The 18755-nt window shown below is 40.6% G+C and overlaps 1 protein-coding gene across 1 annotated transcript; it reads right to left on the minus strand.

Annotated features, from left to right (window-relative positions):
• Positions 1 to 2027: 2027 nt before the first annotated feature.
• On the minus strand, positions 2028 to 18570 carry mapkapk3 (MAPK activated protein kinase 3). Its single transcript, XM_006784651.3, has 10 exons — positions 17812 to 18570; positions 12157 to 12296; positions 9410 to 9474; positions 9171 to 9250; positions 8934 to 9060; positions 8702 to 8777; positions 8426 to 8550; positions 4714 to 4799; positions 4539 to 4619; positions 2028 to 2895 (listed from the first exon to the last, which is right to left on the minus strand). Exons 1-10 carry the CDS (start codon positions 18112 to 18114, stop codon positions 2740 to 2742), a joined length of 1239 nt encoding a protein of 412 aa, XP_006784714.1. The 5' UTR covers positions 18115 to 18570; the 3' UTR covers positions 2028 to 2739.
• Positions 18571 to 18755: the final 185 nt, after the last annotated feature.

Consider the following 18755-nt stretch of genomic DNA (forward strand, 5'->3'; position numbering starts at 1 on the left):
ACGTGACACTTATGGCTTATAAAATGCGCAGTTCAAGAAAGAATCATTCAATTACACAGGCCTCCATAGTTCATACCATAACAATAAAAACTCAAAAATCATCCAGTGTATGCTGAATGTGCTCTAAAATTTCTTTATCCTACTTAGCCATATAGAATATTCTGCTCAAATAATACTAAAAAAAAAAAACTGAACCATGTCACTTATTTACTGCTGAATGTGAAAACCAAATCCTATTTTTAAAAAAGTTTAAAAGCTTTCCAGGAGCTGTCATACTTGCAGAACTTGTTCTCTGTAGCTCAGGAAGACTGCTCCTCCTTGCCTTGACGTAACTCAGCCAATACTGGTGGGGCCTGTTGTTTACAGCTATGCTGCGTTTAATTGGACAATACACACAGGAAGACTCCTGGTATAAAATAGTTTTTGGAGAGTTATTGCACCTGTGACGGAAAGAATGGAAGAAAGACTACAAAATATGATGTGTGCAGTATGATCAGTGCAAGATGAATCACACCAAACGGAGACCTGTGATCTTGAAGAGATTCTCTGTGGTTCTAATGGTACTAACATTTATTTTGTGCTTCTTTTCATATTTTTCTGTGACAAAACCCAACTTAATTTATTTAAAGTTCTAAGACAACAATTGTGAAAAAAAATGAAGTCAAGGCGCATCTAAGTATCAGTTATAGCTGCAGTAAAGAATTCTCCGATCTTCCATACAATGCTATGAAACGAAGCACACATGCACTGAGCTACCAAGCACTGTGACCCTCTGGAGATAATATAAGCATCATGTGACATGCCTGTGAGGACTTGAGGCTATTTTGGTGGCAATGATGATACCCTTAACTATAATAGTGATGGTGAGACTAATTGTCAAGCAGGAGCCTGCAAATGCAGATCTGTGAATAAAGAATAAGACAGCCTCGCATACGAACGCACAGAAAAGATAAGATAGGACGACACCGGGGAAACGACGAGGCATGGGCAGAAAAACACGTGGAAATGGAAACGACCAGGACTCGGGAGGCTTCACGTACAACACAGACTATTCATGACGGGGTGGAGTAGAAACAGTGGAAAGTCACGTAACTCTCCACCGACCTTCAGCACATTCCTCCCTAAAGGCTAAAGAGATCAAACCACTCATCCCACTCACCCTATGCTCCTGCTGTTAGCCTCGCACCCAAAACCTCTCACAGTACACCAGGATAACCACATTTTAAAAAACTGTGTTTGATAACAGCAACCAAATGACTCAATCAAAGATGTAATTTGTGATCCCCCATTGAGGAAACAGACTCCTAACTTAAGCAGGCATGCTTTTATTATTTTAACCTTTTGGTTTGCAACCCTTTGCTTTTGTGGAATTACGCAAAAAAAGGGAAGTGTTCAAGACACTGTCATGTCAACATCATGTTAGTAATTGAGACATAGTGATACATCATGACTGGACTTGTCTCTGTATTATGGAGCGATTAGCACAAAAACATTCCTTCCCCTAATCATGTCACGAGGAAAAAAACATCTTTTGGAATATGTTGTGATATTTCACTCGGGGAAAGCTGAGACTTTATTGTTTTATTCTCAGAACTTCTAAACTTCTTACGTTCACAGAGGCCCGAAGAAGAGCTGCGCAGTCCCACTGACAGTATGGCAACATCCCAAAGGCAGAAAAGCCAAGTAGCTTTTTATGATCAGCGTCCCCTTAACACTCTCAGCATCACATGACCAAAGTGGGCTAAAGGTTGCAATCATAAACATGAAAATGTTGACCTTTTGCAGTTGAATGACATGTCAGATGGCTGCGTCCCACACAACTACTTCGCTGCTCCTATTAATAGCAGCCTGACAAAGCCTGAAATACACGATACCAAAAAAAAGAAAAATGTTGCCACATCCACAGGAAACGTGTCTGTCACACGAAAACTCTTATTTTAAGTTTAGGAGCGTGTTTAGAACCACCACGTGGAAAATCTTAGCATCTATGTGAAGTGGATTCACCCAACATAAGAGGTTTCCTTTCTCCCTGCTAAGGTTGTATTTTAAAGAGAAACTGTAGTCACAATTTACCTGAAGCATTTTATCACCACAGTGACACATAAGAAATTTCTCAGGAAAACTGACACAACTTGCCAATGCAACACAATCAGCCGTTAGCCCACTGCAGCTACAGGACAGTCTGAGTGCTGCTCTGTTAACAGGACACCAGACTGATCTGCAGCAGTGATTCTGTACAAAAAAAGTTTCTCAGATGGAAGCGATTGTGGAGGCTACATTTTATTAACATTTTAGGATTTTGAATCCTAAAAGGAAGGCAGCAAACGAAGGATGATATTAAGACAAAAGACAATAATGAGCCTTTTAGTTTCACAGTCTGTCCACAGTTAGTTTCTTTGAGTGTGATCTGCACACAACTGCATAGTTACACCTTAGACAGGTAAATCCAGCATTCAAATACACAACATATACCACTACAAATATCTCTACACACAGGTACTCTTACAAACAGCCCAGCCCCCTCCCAAAAAAGAAAAGACATTATTACACAAAATAATTAAAAACAGACAGGCCTGCGGTGACAACAGACAGGTGATATCACGTCTCCACGTCCCCGAAATATCCAGGTTTAACTCTGGCGTTCCTAATGTCTCTTATTTTAGAGCGCACTTGCTTGAAGTTGAGTCTCTCAGAAGTCTAAAGCACCTCTTGAACCTTCCACCAAAGCTCATCCTTGCCTCACTGACTCTGGCATACCGTGGACCCACTCTTGCCCCCCGCAGCGGCCTTCTTGCGCCTCTTGTTGAGCAGAGGGTTGCTGGAGGTGTCGAGATCTTTGATCTTCACCTGGTCATAGTCCACACGCATGGTCGCTAAAGCGCTGGTCATCTCTTCCTGCGAGAGAAGAGGCAGATGTTGGAGGATTTAGCTGGCGCTTATGGATGTGGAAACCGTTTGCTTTTTACCAGTGGCACATGTATGTTTCCAAAGAGCAGCCAGTTAGCTTAGCATAACGTCAAGACACAAAATGGAGAAAACAAGCAAGCACGCTAAAGCTAATGAATTAACGCAATGTGTCTGCTTTTTATTTTCCAAACAAAAAGTATAAAAAGGAGAAGCTGAGGTTTTAGTGAGGACTGTTTCTCAGCAGGGAACAGTTGCAGGTGTTGGTCAAGAAACTGTGAGGACATAAAACCCAAAGAGCCTGCAACTTTTTTTTGTTTACACATCAGTATAGGTCTGAATTTAAAAAAAAGAGATGATATGTTAACCAGAGAAGCTTTAAAAGTGCTGATAAGTGGAATTTATTGCTGTAGGATGGTGTCAGGTTAGCTGTTTCCAGGCTTCACACCACCCCAAAATAATTAGAGCTGACATCTATCCTCTCATTAGTCATTTTTCACACCATCAACTCTTAGAAAGGAAACAAAGGAGGACGTTTCCTATAATGTCAAAATCTTTGCTGCAAGGGTTTCCACGCAGTTCGCTGCTGTTCAAGATCCGTGCAGCGGGAAAGAACTAAGCAAAGGTAGAAAGAAAAAAGGAAACAGGCTGGAAATATTTTTATGATTTAAAAAAAGGACTGAAGTCAAAATGAGTCAGAACAGACCTCAGAGAAAACGAAACCTTTTTCATTTACGGTGAATAAAGCTCAGACTGTACCCTCCTGACTCTTTGCTTTTTGAGAAGTGGCCTTTTATGCAACGCTGTACCCAGTGCCCACAGCAGTGGTGTATTGTGAGCGTATCATTTTGCTGAATGGTCTTTTCACACCTTATCATGACAAACCTGTTCATTCAGCTGTTGTGAAGGAATGTGCCATTCCACATGTTATTTACAGGGACTGAAAATAAGTGATTGCCTAAGCGAGACATTTTGTACATTTCTGCATGGTTGAATGAACTTGATATGAGGAAGCGGTGTTTTCTTTTGTTTAGTAGTTTAAATCAGGAAAAAATGCAGGAATGGCAAAAGGTAAGCTAAGCTTAGGTGTGTTTGGGTTAAATATTAAACTGTAACTCATACAGTTGTACAGACTGCGAACACTTCTTCACCCTGCTGGCTGTCAGGAGATAATCAGGATGTAAAGACATGAGGATGGCAGTTTTCCTCACATTTTGATCATTAGAATATTTAAAGGGCCACTTTGCTGTTTTCACACATGAAAATCTGTTTAGAGGTCGTTAGGGTTTTACTCCAACAGCTGACATTGTTGTATATGTCCTCTGTGGTTCTGAGCTTTTTAATGATGTGATTGTAAGCGGCCTTGATTACATCATACGTATGCCTTTAGGTGCATTTCAGAGCGGACATGGAGGCTCGAGGTTTCAAGAGAAACCAGAGTAAACTGGGACATTCTCATGCATTCTGGAAAGTTACCAGTTCAATATTTTTGGAGTTTGCCCCCATACTGGTCTATAAACCACTGCAACATTAACTGAGACCCTACCGCAAGCTGAACATTTCAGCAGCCTATCATTAACAAGCTGTAATGTCAAGATGTGACCAGAGGGGGTCGATGTTGTCGTGCTACTGACCTTCACGTCCTCCCACATCTCTCTGTCTTCTGTCAGGACCCGTGTGGTGTGCAGGGGAGTGGAAGGAACCATCATGGACTGCTGCAGAGTCAAAACACAAACACAGATGAGGACGTGAGCAAACAGATGCACAGACGAGCAGGAAGCAGTAGATGAGGCGTGTACGGGTGCTTACATTGATCCAGGGGTGGTTCATAAACTGGGTGATGGTCATTCTCTCGTTAGGGTCTGTCTTCAGTAGTTGGTGGATCAAATCTTTTGCTGGGAGACACAAGGCAATGCAAAGTTTACAACTTTTCACATGATGTTTGCCTTGGAGATAAAATGTCCTATTTATAGTGGATTTTGATGTGTTGAATTCAAATGTCACTATTAAAACAGCTGCTTGTCTCATTGTTTTATATATTGGTTGATAAATTGAAAATATATGCTGTGATTTGCTGAAACATGGGCAAATGTACAGGGAAATACAGGATATAAGGCAAAAACAGAGTTTTTACAGTTTTAACAACCATCGAAATTAATATTTTGCATGGCCCCCTTTATTCTTTAACAAAGGCTGAACTCTTAGGCATGCTTTCTTGTAATTTCTTCAACTAGTCTCGAGGTTCAGGCTCTGGGGAGAACAGACTGATAGCGTTTTATGTCTTTCTATTATCTATTATCAGTGCATTTGGGATCCCTGTCATGCTTTACAGAGAAGCTATTTCAAAACATTTTATTTAAAAATCTGACTTTTTTGACATCAATTTTGAAAATATACCCAGTACCACTGTCTGAAATTAGCTCTGTGGAAGCGGAATATAAAGAAATCACATGTGGCTCAAGACTTTTGTACAGTACTGTATATAAATAAGACTTGATATGAAAAAAAAAAAAAAGGTTTTCCCCCCAGTTGTTGATGTTTCCACAACCAAACTTATTGAATTAACAATATATTTCACTGGTGCATTTTCTGTGAGTCAAAGTACTTTCAACAGCACACTGTGAAGGAAAAGGAAAATATTACTCAGGGATATTATGCTAAAAAAAACCCCTTGTAACTTTAATTTGCATCATTACAAATTTCCTGCATCTAGGAAGGTTAAATCAAAGGTCAGAGCAGAGTTTAAATATAATACCAAGAAGAAGAAGGAGTCACTGGAGCAAACGGAGCCACATATTTAACACTGGATGCATTTTAATTAGACAGTAACAATGGATAGAATATTGAACATTAGAACAAGATTTATTGGGGAAAAAATCCCAAACTACCTGGCTATATCTGAAAAAGTAATCCCTGCCTAAACCTAATAACTGGTTGTGTCACCCTTGGCAGGAAGAATTGCATCAAGTGTTTGTGTAGGATTTTGGCCCACTCATCTTTGGTGAATTATTTTAAATCAGTCACATTGGAGGGTTTTCGACTACGAACCGCCTGTTTAAGGTCAAAGCATCTCAATCACATTTCACTCCACGTTGACTAGGCCACTTCAAAACCTTCATTTTGTTTTTTTGAGCCATTCACAGGTGGACTTGCTGGTGTGTTTCAGATCACTGTCCTGCTGTGCACCTGAGCTTCAGGGCATAAACTGATGGCCACAGTTCAGGATTTTGTGGTAGAGCAGAATTCACAGTTCCATCAGTTACAGCAAGTCGCCCAGATCACCTTTTGTCTCGTCAGTCCAGAGAGGCAAAGCCTTGGGTATAATCAAGATGGTTTTTGGCAAATGTGAGACGAGCCCTTGTGAGGTTTTTTTTTTTTGGGTCAGCAGTGGTTTTCTCCTTGGACCTCCCCCATAGATGCCTCGTGAACTCTGACCTTAACTGAGGCATGTGAGGCCTGCAGTTCTTTAGATGTTGTTCTGGGTTCTTTTGTGACCTCCTCGATGAGTTGTTGATGTACTCTTGGAGAACTTTCAGGTAGGCCAGCCACTCCTGGGAAGGTTCACCACTGTTCCAAGCTTTCTAAATTTGTGGATAATGGCCCTCATCTTGGTTCATTGGAGTCCCAAAGCCTTAAAAATGACAGCAAAATCTCCAGTGTTAAATTGACGCTAGAGAGTGTCTATATGGGTCCACCAATCTGAGTGTTAAATATAACACTGTTGAGTGTTAAATGAACACTCTTTTGGAAAATTTCTAACATTTTGAGTTATTTTCCAGTGTTAGAAAATCAGCACTGCTCAGTGTTGGTCATTGTTAAACTTCAAAACTGACTAGGTTACTGTCAAAAGTGTTCATTTAACACTCAACAGTGTTATATTTAACACTCAGGTTGGTGGACCCATATAGACACTCTCTAGTGTCAATTTAACACTGGAGATTTTGCTGTGTAACCTTTCTAAGCCTGATAGTTGTCAGTGACTTTTTAAATTAGGTCATGGCATGAAATGTTGCTTTTTGAGATCTTTTAGCTTGTTTCACTTTGTCAGGCAGTTTCTCTTTTAGCGACTTCTTGATTCGACAGGTCTGGCAGCAATCGGGCCTGGGTGTGACGGGTGAAATTAAACTCAGCTTTCTAAAGAAATGTGGTTCATCATTTATCATTCACTGTTAATTCAAGATTTAACAAGGGAGGGAATCATTTTTTCACACACAGCCAGGTTGGTTTGGATAGTATTTTCTCCCTTAATAAAAATAATCATCATTTAAAAACTGCATTTTTATTTACGTGAGTTATCTTTCTCTAATATTACATTTTTTATGATCTGAAACATTTAATTGTGAAAATATACACATATACACAAATATACATAAAACTAAGAAACCAAGAAGGGGCCGAATACTTTTTAACCACACTGTAAGTAAAGTTTGAAGAGCCGGCAACAGCAAGATGCAAACTGGGGCAAGATTATATCTTGCTGTATATGATTCTCGAAAATGTTTCTGTATGATAATATCTTAACTTGACATACATTGACATTCAGTAAATTTGCAGAATTGGCCTGAGTGCAGCCCCTGCTGTTTAAGGTTTCCTGTTTCTGACAAGAGAGACCGGTAGCAGATAAGCAGGCCATACACGCATGAATGCAGATAAACACTGCGGTGTCACACATGATTGTAAACATTTGTAAAACCTGCAAATGTTTACAATAAAAAGACAAATATATTAAAAATGGGTTTTTTTGTAATTCTCTCACAAAAGCTCAGACTTTTAGCCTACAGGTGTTTCTATTCATATGGATTAAACAGAGGAAAGCTACAGACTTTTTTTTGCTGCCATACAAAATTAAAAGTTGTAGAAAATTTGTACATTTTTGAAGAATGAAACATGTTTATGAATTTTGCATTTCTTAAACAGCACAGTGGCTTCAATTTGACACGTCTAAGGAATTTACAGTAATTTTAGAAAATTTTAGTTTTGTTTTTTATAAACGACCCTCCGTTTGAGATCTGATATTTTTCAATGGCCACGTCGGTCAGCTGATCTCAACCTCAACAAGCAGCAACTGAAGGAGGCTGCAGTACAGGCCTGGCAGAGCATCTTAAGATAGGAAGCACAACATTTGGTCTGTGGTTTCTAGACCTCAAAAAGTATCTGACAGCAGAGGTTTTTTATCCAAGTCTAAAAAAAAAATCCTTTTATTTAAAATGATGCCACTTTGTCCAGTTGAACCTCTGAAAATGGCAGACTAAGCAGAAAAAATGGCTTTAATTTTCTAAATAGTTTATACAAAATTTTATATATTATATAATTTTTATCAAACCCCTTGTCAAAGATGTAAATCTGCACTTAAATCATCTGTTTGATTTAAAATCCACTGTGCTGGTGTAAAGAGGCAACCCTACAAAAACTGTGTCCTTGTCCAAAGACAAATAGACCTGACGGTAACTATGTGTGCTCGTTGCCTATATGGCTGCAAGCTAATATACTGTTTGACAGTGTTTTAGTTTGAGTTCCTCACCTTCCTGTGACACCTCCGACCACTCTGGATTAGGAAATTCATACTGGCCCATCCTGATCCTCCTCTTCATCCCAGGAGAAATGGCTTGGCCTGTATTCGAGTAAAACGGAGGGAAGCCGCACAATCTGCAGAGACAAACAAGCCGTAATGATGACAACCATTTAAAAACGTAATAAAATTAAGCAGCGCTTCTTGTAACAATACCCAAATACATGTGTCGTACAATAACATCTGTGGTGAAATCAGCACTGGCCTCCACACAAAGACAGTACTCACAGGATGTACATGATGACGCCCAGAGACCACATGTCACATGACTTGTCGTACTTCTCTGGACCCAGAACCTCGGGAGCTTATCAACAGGAAGACACACGTACAAACAATATAACAGTGGAGATTAGGCAACAGGCAAAAAGTGACTCAGCAGCTTATTACTGTCATTTTGAAACATCTGGCTCATTTGTTAATAAGGCCCAAACCCATCACGGGACAAAGTAAGACATCTTACCCACATAGTACGGAGTATAACAAGGAGTCTGCAAAGGATTGTGCAGCGTGGTCTCCTTTGCAAAGCCAAAGTCTGTCAGTTTGAGGACCGCATTTCTCTCTTTACTTGTGTACAGCAGGTTCTCTGGCTGGAGGTGGAAGCAGCAGAGGAAAACAAGTGAACCAAGCTTTCACCAAACTACCCAGACATGACATCACATGCTTCACGATTTGGGCACTGAACTTCATCTCTGCGTACCTTGATGTCTCTGTGCGCGATATCAATGTTGTGGAGAAAATCGATGGCCGTGCCGATGTCCCTCATAATCTCTGATGCCTCTGGGAGGAAAAACAGGTAAGCAGACTCTCTCAAACCAGAAGCAATTCCAGTGTTAAAACAACAGGAGGCACAAATGAAAGAGAGCTCGCTTTAACTAGTTAACACGTCACCGTTGCTGTGTATCCATCACGTGGAGTCTGCCCTCCATCAGTCCTCACCTTTTTCAGTGAACGCCTGGTCTCCTCTGGCCTGGATTCTGCTGAACAGCTCTCCTCCCTCCATACTGGACACATAGACAAGCAGGGAGAGAACAGGGATTGGTGTATTATAGAATAGTACCCACATTTCTGTTAGTACACGTGTAACACTTTTACAAAGTGCTTCACAGTTTGGATAAAAAGGCTTTAAAAATAAGTGTACATATTTGTACAGAGTCAAGCACACAGCCTTTCATTCAATCCTGCATACAAAAAGCCACAGATAACAGACAAAAGATTCAAACAAACCACAGAGTCAACCATCAGCCAACCTGATAAGGAAGGCTGTTCCAAAGTTAAGGGTCTAAAGTGTGATCACGTCTGGTTTTAAAATAAGTGTGTGCAGATGGGTGACCCTGATCAGACAACAGGAGACTAGAGCTCTGCTACAGGAGCCTGTCCATGTAAGGTTGTCTGTAAATTACACATTAGAGATCATTAAAGATCCGCTTGCCTTTACACCAACATTTGGGAGCATTTTTTTTAATCAGTAAAGGAAAGGAAGACCAAAAGAAATGTTGGTGTTCCCCCAAAGCAAAAGCACCAGGTTTATTTTAAACTACTAGTGTTATTTTTTAAAGTGGGGATTCTTTTACTTAATTATGAACTATTTACTCACACTGCTAAATCTTTTGGAGTTTCTTCTGTGACGAAACGGTAAGTGAAATAATAAAAATACTGAGTGAAAGTGAAACCGAGACAGTTTAAAAACAGGAAGAAGGGAAAAGCACCAAATTCCTACTAAACAAAACGGTGTTTATACTGAATGAGTGTGTCATTATTAATTCATCTTGGAGTGATATAAACACTATTTGTCACTTCTGTAGTGTCATTAATGACTTAGTAACACAATCAGACATTATTTTGCAATAACATAAACGTTTGGTTTCATTTTATATCTGAGAAACGTTCAGAGACTCACTACCAAAAACATCTTGAACCAGATGATTGTGCTTCCCACTCTCCACTTTCACTGTGTGTCATAGAGAATCACTGATACCTGAAACTCCACCTTGGGTTCTTTGGAAAAATGTCTCCATAATTGCATTAAGTAAGCGCACTTACTCCAGCACGCTTCTTGTGGATCACAAATGAACTGAGAGCTGAAGGAGGAACGGGAGCTGCTAAGCTACCCACAGCGAGCCGAGCAACTTCCTTCATACAGGAAGCAGCAGACATTCTCTCGCTGTGTGTGTACCGCCAAGGTCACTACGCACATATAACAACCACCTGCCATGTCAGTCAATGCGGTGATGACAATCACTCTTTAAAATTCCCACATACTGAGCAAAGGTGTCGTGCCTATGGAGTACCTTTTTTTTTCCTCTGAATTATTCACATTTTCTCCCTTAGAGAAATAAAAAGTGTTCAAACATGTGTCAAAGCACACCCACACACACGCACACACACAGTTATGCGTCCTTCACTCATATTCACCTTAACTGTAGCTTCTTTCCAAACCTTTAACCTTCTCCTACCTTACAACATGCATTGACTTGGACAGTGTTTTTGTCCAAGTCAATGCGTTTTTGTGTGTTTTTGTCCTTATAAGGAAAACACTTCCCCACAACATGAGTAATACCTGAACCACACACACACACACACACTTACACACACACACAGACTGTTTAGCAATGGCGTTGAATGCATTACAAACAGTTTGTCATGACACATGAATTCCAGATGAAATTCTGTCTCTATGTCAGCTTCAGAGCAGCAGCTCTTATAACTGACCTTTAACTTGTATAAAGTTAAAGGTCACTATGGCTCAGTGGGGCAGAGCTTATTATGTAACTAAACATGTGTTACACATATTTAAAAAAAATAGACCCTTTTCTCCCAGCGGCCACGTGACATGACGTAGCTGGAAAACGCAGGTGTTACTAATCACATAATTAAGGCTCGTAAATAAATCAGACTCCCTGGTTAATCACACCGGTAACACCTGCGTTACTTCGTGTCAACATGGCTGCCGTGACATCTGCATAACGTTCGAGGGAATGGCTTCACCGGCTGTGCTGAAAGGTGACATAATCTCTCATTTCAAATAAAATCCACAGATGACGTAAGCGTGTGCCCGGCTCTATCCTAACCTAACCTCAGTAAAGAACTAGTGTTATCATTTGACAGAAGGAGACCATATACAGGACGGCCTCTTAATTCTGTTTATATTTAGCCCAACTAACACTTTGAGCTTGAGTTGCTGTTATCTGTGCAGTTACAGTGTCACAACAGCGTTGATAGTATCTTGTTGGAAAAACATGTGGGCATGTTGTAAGACCTTAATCACTGCTGAGCTCATTTTCTTTGTTTGTCATGAAGCAAGGTTAAAAAAAAGAGAGAAAAAAAGCAAAAGTGGAAGCTGTAAAAATGATGCAGGGCAACTTTAGCTTGTTATTCTTAATCTATCACTTTGTTGTGTTGTCATTTATTCAAAGGGCGTCATCTTACACCATCTCTTGTCCTACTCAGAGCTGTGACTTATGGGACTCTGTACCCACTCCGAGCTCTTTTTCACATTAAAATACTGATTCATCGTTACATCCCACAGAATGAAAACTTCTTTAATATCATGCTGTCAACAAAAAGAGAGCAGAGTTACTCTAAGTTTCAAGACACTGTTGTTTTTTTTAAGAAAAGCTTTAAATAAGAAATTACAGAGAAAGTGTTTGATTCAAGGAAGTGCTAACTGACTGGTGAGATCCTACCACTCCATGATGATGAGCAAGCATTTCTTCCCGTGATACATGTTCTCGTAGAGGCTCAGGATGCGAACGATGTACGGCCCTCCTGACACTCGCCAGTGGAGCTCCACCTCTCGCCTCGCTTTGGGACTATCATAGAGAATCTGGGAGAGACGCAGAGAGAAGGACAGATCATGTCACGTTAATCGTTTATGACGAGTCATTCAACTTTAACATGGATAGTTTTGGTGTAGTGTAACAAAGCAGCAGCATCATTTTATCAAAACATTTCCATACAGCTGGCAGAAAACAATAAATAAAGTTAAAAATCAATTGCTGTTAATTATAAACTGTGTTTACAGCAAAAAAAAAAAATCCAAATATTTCCTGGGATTTATTCATCTTAGTCCAGGAAAGCAGTTTTTGTTTTTTTCTGCATAATGCGATATACATGAGCCAAGCTGATAAGTAGATGAATCAATACTAAATACATTGATGGTAAAAATAATCTACATCATCTTAGGTTTTACATGTCAAGACATACGTGGGTCTAAAAATTGGCAAATATGTACTTGTATGAAAAAATTACATGATATATTACACTGTGTTGTTATTTTTTTTTTAACAAAAAGTCAGTCAAAAGCTGTAAAAGCAGTCAGCAGTACATCCCTACTGCTTACAAAGGAGTTAAGAGGGTAAGGGTGAGACAGGTGTTGCTAGGCAGATGCATTCAATGCTATAAAAGCAGATGATTTTTGGCAGTTCTCTGGTCTGCAGCATTCAGGTGTGTGTTACACAACGTCAAGACATCACGAGTGATCTTGTTGCTCATCAGTCCTGGTTTTAGTCTGATTACTCACAACTGGAAAACATTCAAGACATCAAATTGACCCCAAGGTCAGACAATGCAGTTATACCTCAGACTCCACAGGCCTCAGTTGGTATGTTAAAAGTTAAAGTTTGTGACAGGACAAATAGAAAAAGACTGAACAAATATGGCTTTTTTTGAGAGGTGACTGGGGAAAAAAAGCCTCTTCAATCTAAAAGGAACATTTGCAGCACAGCTTAGCATCGCAAAGTTTCATATGAACAAACCAATGTGGAGATGTTGCGCCATATTTCACAGTGTTACGTTTGGTGAAAACCAAACACAGCACATCGGCACAAACACCCCACACCAACTGTCGAGCACGGTGGTGGAGGGGGTGATGATTTTGGTTTGCTTTCCAGCCACAGGACCTGGGTACCTTGCACTCATTGAGTCAACCGTGAACTCCTCTGTATACCAAAGTACTTTAAATTCAAAGGTGAGGGCGTCTGTGCAACAACTACAGCTTGGGCTAAACTGGGTCAATGATACTGTTTTGATCCCAAGCACAGCAGCAAATCCACAGACAGAATGACTGAAAAAGAAAAGAATCAAGGTGTTGACCCAGTCAAAGTCCAGATAAACCTGACGCAAAGGCTGTGGCATGACCCCAAGAGAGCTGTGCATAAACAAATACCCATAACATTGCAAAGAAAGGGGGCCAAAATTCATTCACAAAGATGTGAGAGACTGATACTCATACAGAAAACCATTACTTAAGGTTACTGCAGCTAACGGTGATTCTCTAAGCTACTGAATCGTGAGGTGTGCTTAGTCGCTTACACAACTTCCGTATTTTAGCTTAGCTATTGTTTAATAAGTAATGACTTATAATCTCATGCTGCGTGCTGTTCCTCCTTTGAGGTGGCATTTAAATAGTTTTAACAACTGGTGAGAATCAGATGATTTTTTTGTTGTTATGTAAAACCAAAGCACGGAAAGAGGGTACTTTCTTTTCAAAACGACTGTAAGTGGATTGGTAGTTCAAGCTCTAACGTCAGTATAAGAACTGATGCCTATAAATACTGGAATAGCCGGGTACTCACACAGTTTGCAATACAGCAGACACACACACATAAACACACATACACACACACACACAGACGTACAAAGCAGGTGGCAGACTTTGACATAGCGCACAGTCAAGGGGTATTTTTGGATGTGACAGTGATGGAGCTATCCCCTGTTGTTCACAAGGCCGGTCTGCTTACAGACTGCGCCTAGAATACACAACACACACAGAGTTTGACTCACTGACGTATGACAGACACACATACATAAATCTGTGGTGTGTTACAGGTGACTTTCGCAAGGCTCTACCCGAGCAAATTGGATTCAGCTGGTGGGTAAACATGAAATTTCTTGGAAACCCCAAAATGCCGGAAAGAAACAGCTCATCTGTGTAGTGCCTTTTTTTCCTCTATCTTTTTTTGCTTGCTAATGTCAAAGAGGAAGCAAAGGGTTCAGAGGACGGCAGTGTGTTAAAGAAGAAGTTGAGGGTTTCCGGTGTCTGATCTGCTACTACATGTGTCCTATTTTGCTCACCCTCGCCCACTTGCCTTGACTTTAAGCGGAGCAGTGGGCAGGTTTTGCTTTTGCTATGTAATTTATAGCTTTATGACTCCAATCAAGAGCAGATAGTTTATGAGCTGGTTTCCTTAATTTCCTGCAGCGAAACAGAATCGGCTCTAATAAAAAGGGACCTGTAGCACTGTAGTAAAACATAAAAAGGGTTGCAGAGGAAGGACTAAGAGAACGAGACTGTTAATCTTCAAGAGGATTTTGTTCTTATTTGAAAGGGCACGTAAACCAGTCAACGATGACTCGACACTCAGACGAATCAGATCTGTGTCAGCAGAAGCTTAAGAAACACTGAGACACACACCTTTAGCTGATAACGCCCACTAAGTTTAACCACATGCTGCCTCCCACAGAACCTTGGTTAACACACACACGCGCGCGCACACACACAAACACACTTTAATTGCTCGAACATGTTTACACTCTATTAAATATTAGTGAATTTCAAAGTGCTGGTCTGTATATCTTCATAAAAATGTGGTTTATCTTTACAACATCTGCCAATAAAGATCTGCTCATAAAGGCTACAGCAAAGTGGTCTAGAAAGCAGGAGACTGTGTAAGTGCTAAATACTAATGTCAGCAATCCTAACATGTTCATATTCAGAGAACATCAAAGATTTGTTGGGTTGTTTCTTTTGCTTTTGGACCAAAGTGATACACAGACTGATGATGCCAATCCTAGAATCACTTTTTTTTCTTTATAATGATTTAAAAGGCCTGAAAAACTCACTCAAAATTGCCTTTTTCTTCTATAGTGCTTTTCTACTTGAACCTTAGCCATTCACACACTTTGCTTTCTGTCTGACATTCACACTCTGATGAACACATCAAGGGAACTTCAGTTCAGTATCTTGCCCAAGGATGCAGATGACCTGTGCTCCCTCCTGAGCCACAGCCACCTCTTAGAAGACTTCTACTGCTCAAGTATAAAAATACTCACAATGCATTTTTGCATATAGAAAGTGGAAGTGAAGCAATGGAAACATAAAGTTCCTCTGTGCTGTAAAGGTACAGAGTGATCAGAGTGATCCCAGAAGTTGGGTTGATGAGGTTTAAAAGCCTAAATCCTTCCATTCATTCAAGAGGACCCCAGAGACTGATTGACTTGTTGGAGGGAGCTTAACCCTAACCTATGACATCTTACAGAAACTTTCAAAACAAAAGTATTTTTTGGAGCTGCCTTTAACCAAAACAGTGGGCATTTCCTTTATGGTGTGGAAAATTTACACCCTGAAATACACTCATATGTGCAACAAGTGTGCCAAAGTGATAACCACAGAACCCAAAGCCACTGATAAGATTTTGACTATGAGTAAAACAGACCTGCAGGCCATTTAGCTTCACTCGAAAAGGCCCAATGTTCTCTTAAATGGAACAATCACCGGACAGATTTGTACCTCTGTCTAAGCAGTTAATGGTGGAGGTCACGAACGCATCCAAACAGCACAGGGCTCTCTCTCCCATTCCCTGCTGTTAAGTAAGAAAAATCCAAGTTAAAAGAACCAAGATAACTTTAACTACATTACACTGAAAGGATGGCTTTGTTCAAGCACTGCTGCAAAGTAGATTAAAGCCATAGTCATCTATTACATTCAGCGCTCAGAGCAACACTTAATTTAAAAACCCAATGGGCCGGTCATCCGACTCTACATCAGTCTAGCCTCTGTTTACTTTTACTCACTATTTAACTTGACATAACAAAATTAATCAAATTTACATAAACGGCTGTATGAACAAGCACAGTGCAAAAGAAAAACTGCAGCAGCTACAATAGAGAAGACAGACTGAGCCATCAGAGGTGTTTCTTCTGCACCTTTTAACAGATCTTCAGAGAGAAGAAGATGGTCAGAGGTTTAATGTGATGCGTTCCCTCTCTACTTGGGTCACAGCGATCTATTGCAGGCTTTCCCCTATGGAACAGTGTGGTTGCAGTGACACACACACACACACACACACACACACACACACACACATACACAGTCTTTTGGCAGAACATTAAAAGACACAAAACTTTCTTTGTGTGTTTCAGTTCTGTCATTACTTCTGACAAAAGACAAAAACTTGCTGGATTCAGATTAGCACTTTGCCTGAAGATTTTTTCTGCATCGGAAGTCTTTTTCATTTTAAGTAATTCTTTCTGCTCATATTTCTAAGCAGAATTGTTTTCTTTACCGGTCCCACCCATGATGCTATCAAGAAAAGTATCCCCTTTCTGATTTTGGCATTCTATCTTTTTTTTTGTAATATTCAATTTCCTGCTGCAGTTTATCTCTTTTTTTAAAATCTTTAGCTTTAGTTTCTATCCCAAAGTTTTGGGTCTGCTCTCCTTTTGACACTGCTGCCTGACTGGCAGCTCAGATCCAGATGGATTACTGTAAGCCAGTAAATCTCTCCGGGTCTGTGGACCAGTGGTGACAGGTGAAAACCTGACGACCTGTGCATGTGTGCAGATGAGTGTGAAGGTTTCTACCGCTCCCAGAATAAAGTGTCACCATCACAGTCCGTGTCTCTTTGAAGCAGTGTAGCACGTGATATTTTATGGCTAGGTGACCACACACCCATTAACTTGGAACTGATTGCAAAAGGCTGACCTTCCAGGAAACACCACCAGATATGTGAATGTGAGCTCGGGGAGAAGCATGTACAGTGCATGTCAAACCCAGTATGATCAGTAGGTATATATACATGCAAAACCAGCAGTCTATTCATCTATCTGTCTATGTCAAACACTGGTTTTGTTAGTAACCTTTAACCTTTCATGTTCCTGGAAAAAGAAAATCCTACTTCCATAAAGGTCATAGTTCTTGATTCTTGTCTACACAAGTTTCCACTCTTATATTTTAAACCCACAGTGCAAACAAACACTTTAGGATAGCTTATGGACCCGTGTTTCCATACAGTTTGGTATTTAAACCATACTTGTATTAGATTAGGATCAAATTTAGAGGAGCAGCAAGTGATATAAATAAATACCTAGACACACCACCATAATCCAACATAATGGACTGACGCCTGTTTTTCCAAATGGATTGACCAGTCTGGACAGTCGACATCTATGTTATTACATCCAAACAAAGTGAGAGATAAACTTGTATCAGAAACAGGTGTTCTTTCAGCTGGGATGATCTAGAGTTATCGCTTAAAAGCTATAAAGTCTGCAGTTATACTGTGAGAGTGTAAACAGGAGGGTCGGGGACAATTTATGATATACTCATGAGACTTCGATACCTTTAGCGCGCACTTCTCTCCGGTTTTCTTGTTAAAGCACTCGAGGACTTTGCCGTTGATCCCCAAGCCCAGAACCTGATTGGAGACTTTATAATCGTCCGTCACCGCGTTTCGCTTTATCTCCAGTTTAGGGTAAGTGGGCATGGGGAAGAGTGTGGACTCTGCGTCCTTCTTGTCGGCGGCTGGGAGAACTGCCGGCTGCTCTTGCTGCAGTTTCGGGTTGCCATCCGTGGAGTCTGACTCTGTCTCACCAGCATTTGGCGGTTGCGGAGCTTTTTGCTTTCCGTTTCCATTTTGCAGCATGTTTTACACCGGCTTGCTGTCAACAGCGGTGCACAGAGGGACAAACTGTGAGCAACTCTCCGGATTAACGCGATGAGTCCAGCCCTCCTCCGGTAAATGCGTAAAGCTGAGACCTCTAACGCATCCGCCTGTCCCGTGCGGACTCTACCACAGTGACTCCACTCTATCTTCACACAGGCTAACAAGTCAGAGTCTATTTGGGGAAACTACACTATAATTATATTCTTTAAATGTAGCTCTCTGAACTTTAGCGATCCGGGGTGGCCCGTGAGAGAAAATCTAAAAAATAATTTGAGCGCAAATGAACCATTTAAGAAAATTCCAGTCAGACGTGTTTGGGGGGTAAAAAAAAAAAGGCAGTAGTGACGATTATCTGTTGATCTCGGTTTCCCGCTGATCACTCCTTCAGCTGCATTCACATGGCCAGTCGCTGTCACAGTAGTTTAAGCGCCACCCTCCTTCAGTCAAGTCATATTTCTCAACTGACCTACGCGGCCGCCTTAAAGGAGCAGGACGGATATTCAAGCATCAAATGAGCGCTGCGGGGAGGTGAAACTAGTCAGTGGTAATAACGGTTGTATATTTGGCTGTGCAGAAAATACACACAAAAAAGGATCCAATTACCAAGTGATTTTAGTGAT

Source organism: Neolamprologus brichardi, chromosome 5 (genome assembly GCF_056152115.1).
Source record: "Neolamprologus brichardi isolate AB-2024 chromosome 5, ASM5615211v1, whole genome shotgun sequence".
In the NCBI taxonomy this organism is placed as follows: Eukaryota; Metazoa; Chordata; class Actinopteri; order Cichliformes; family Cichlidae; genus Neolamprologus; species Neolamprologus brichardi.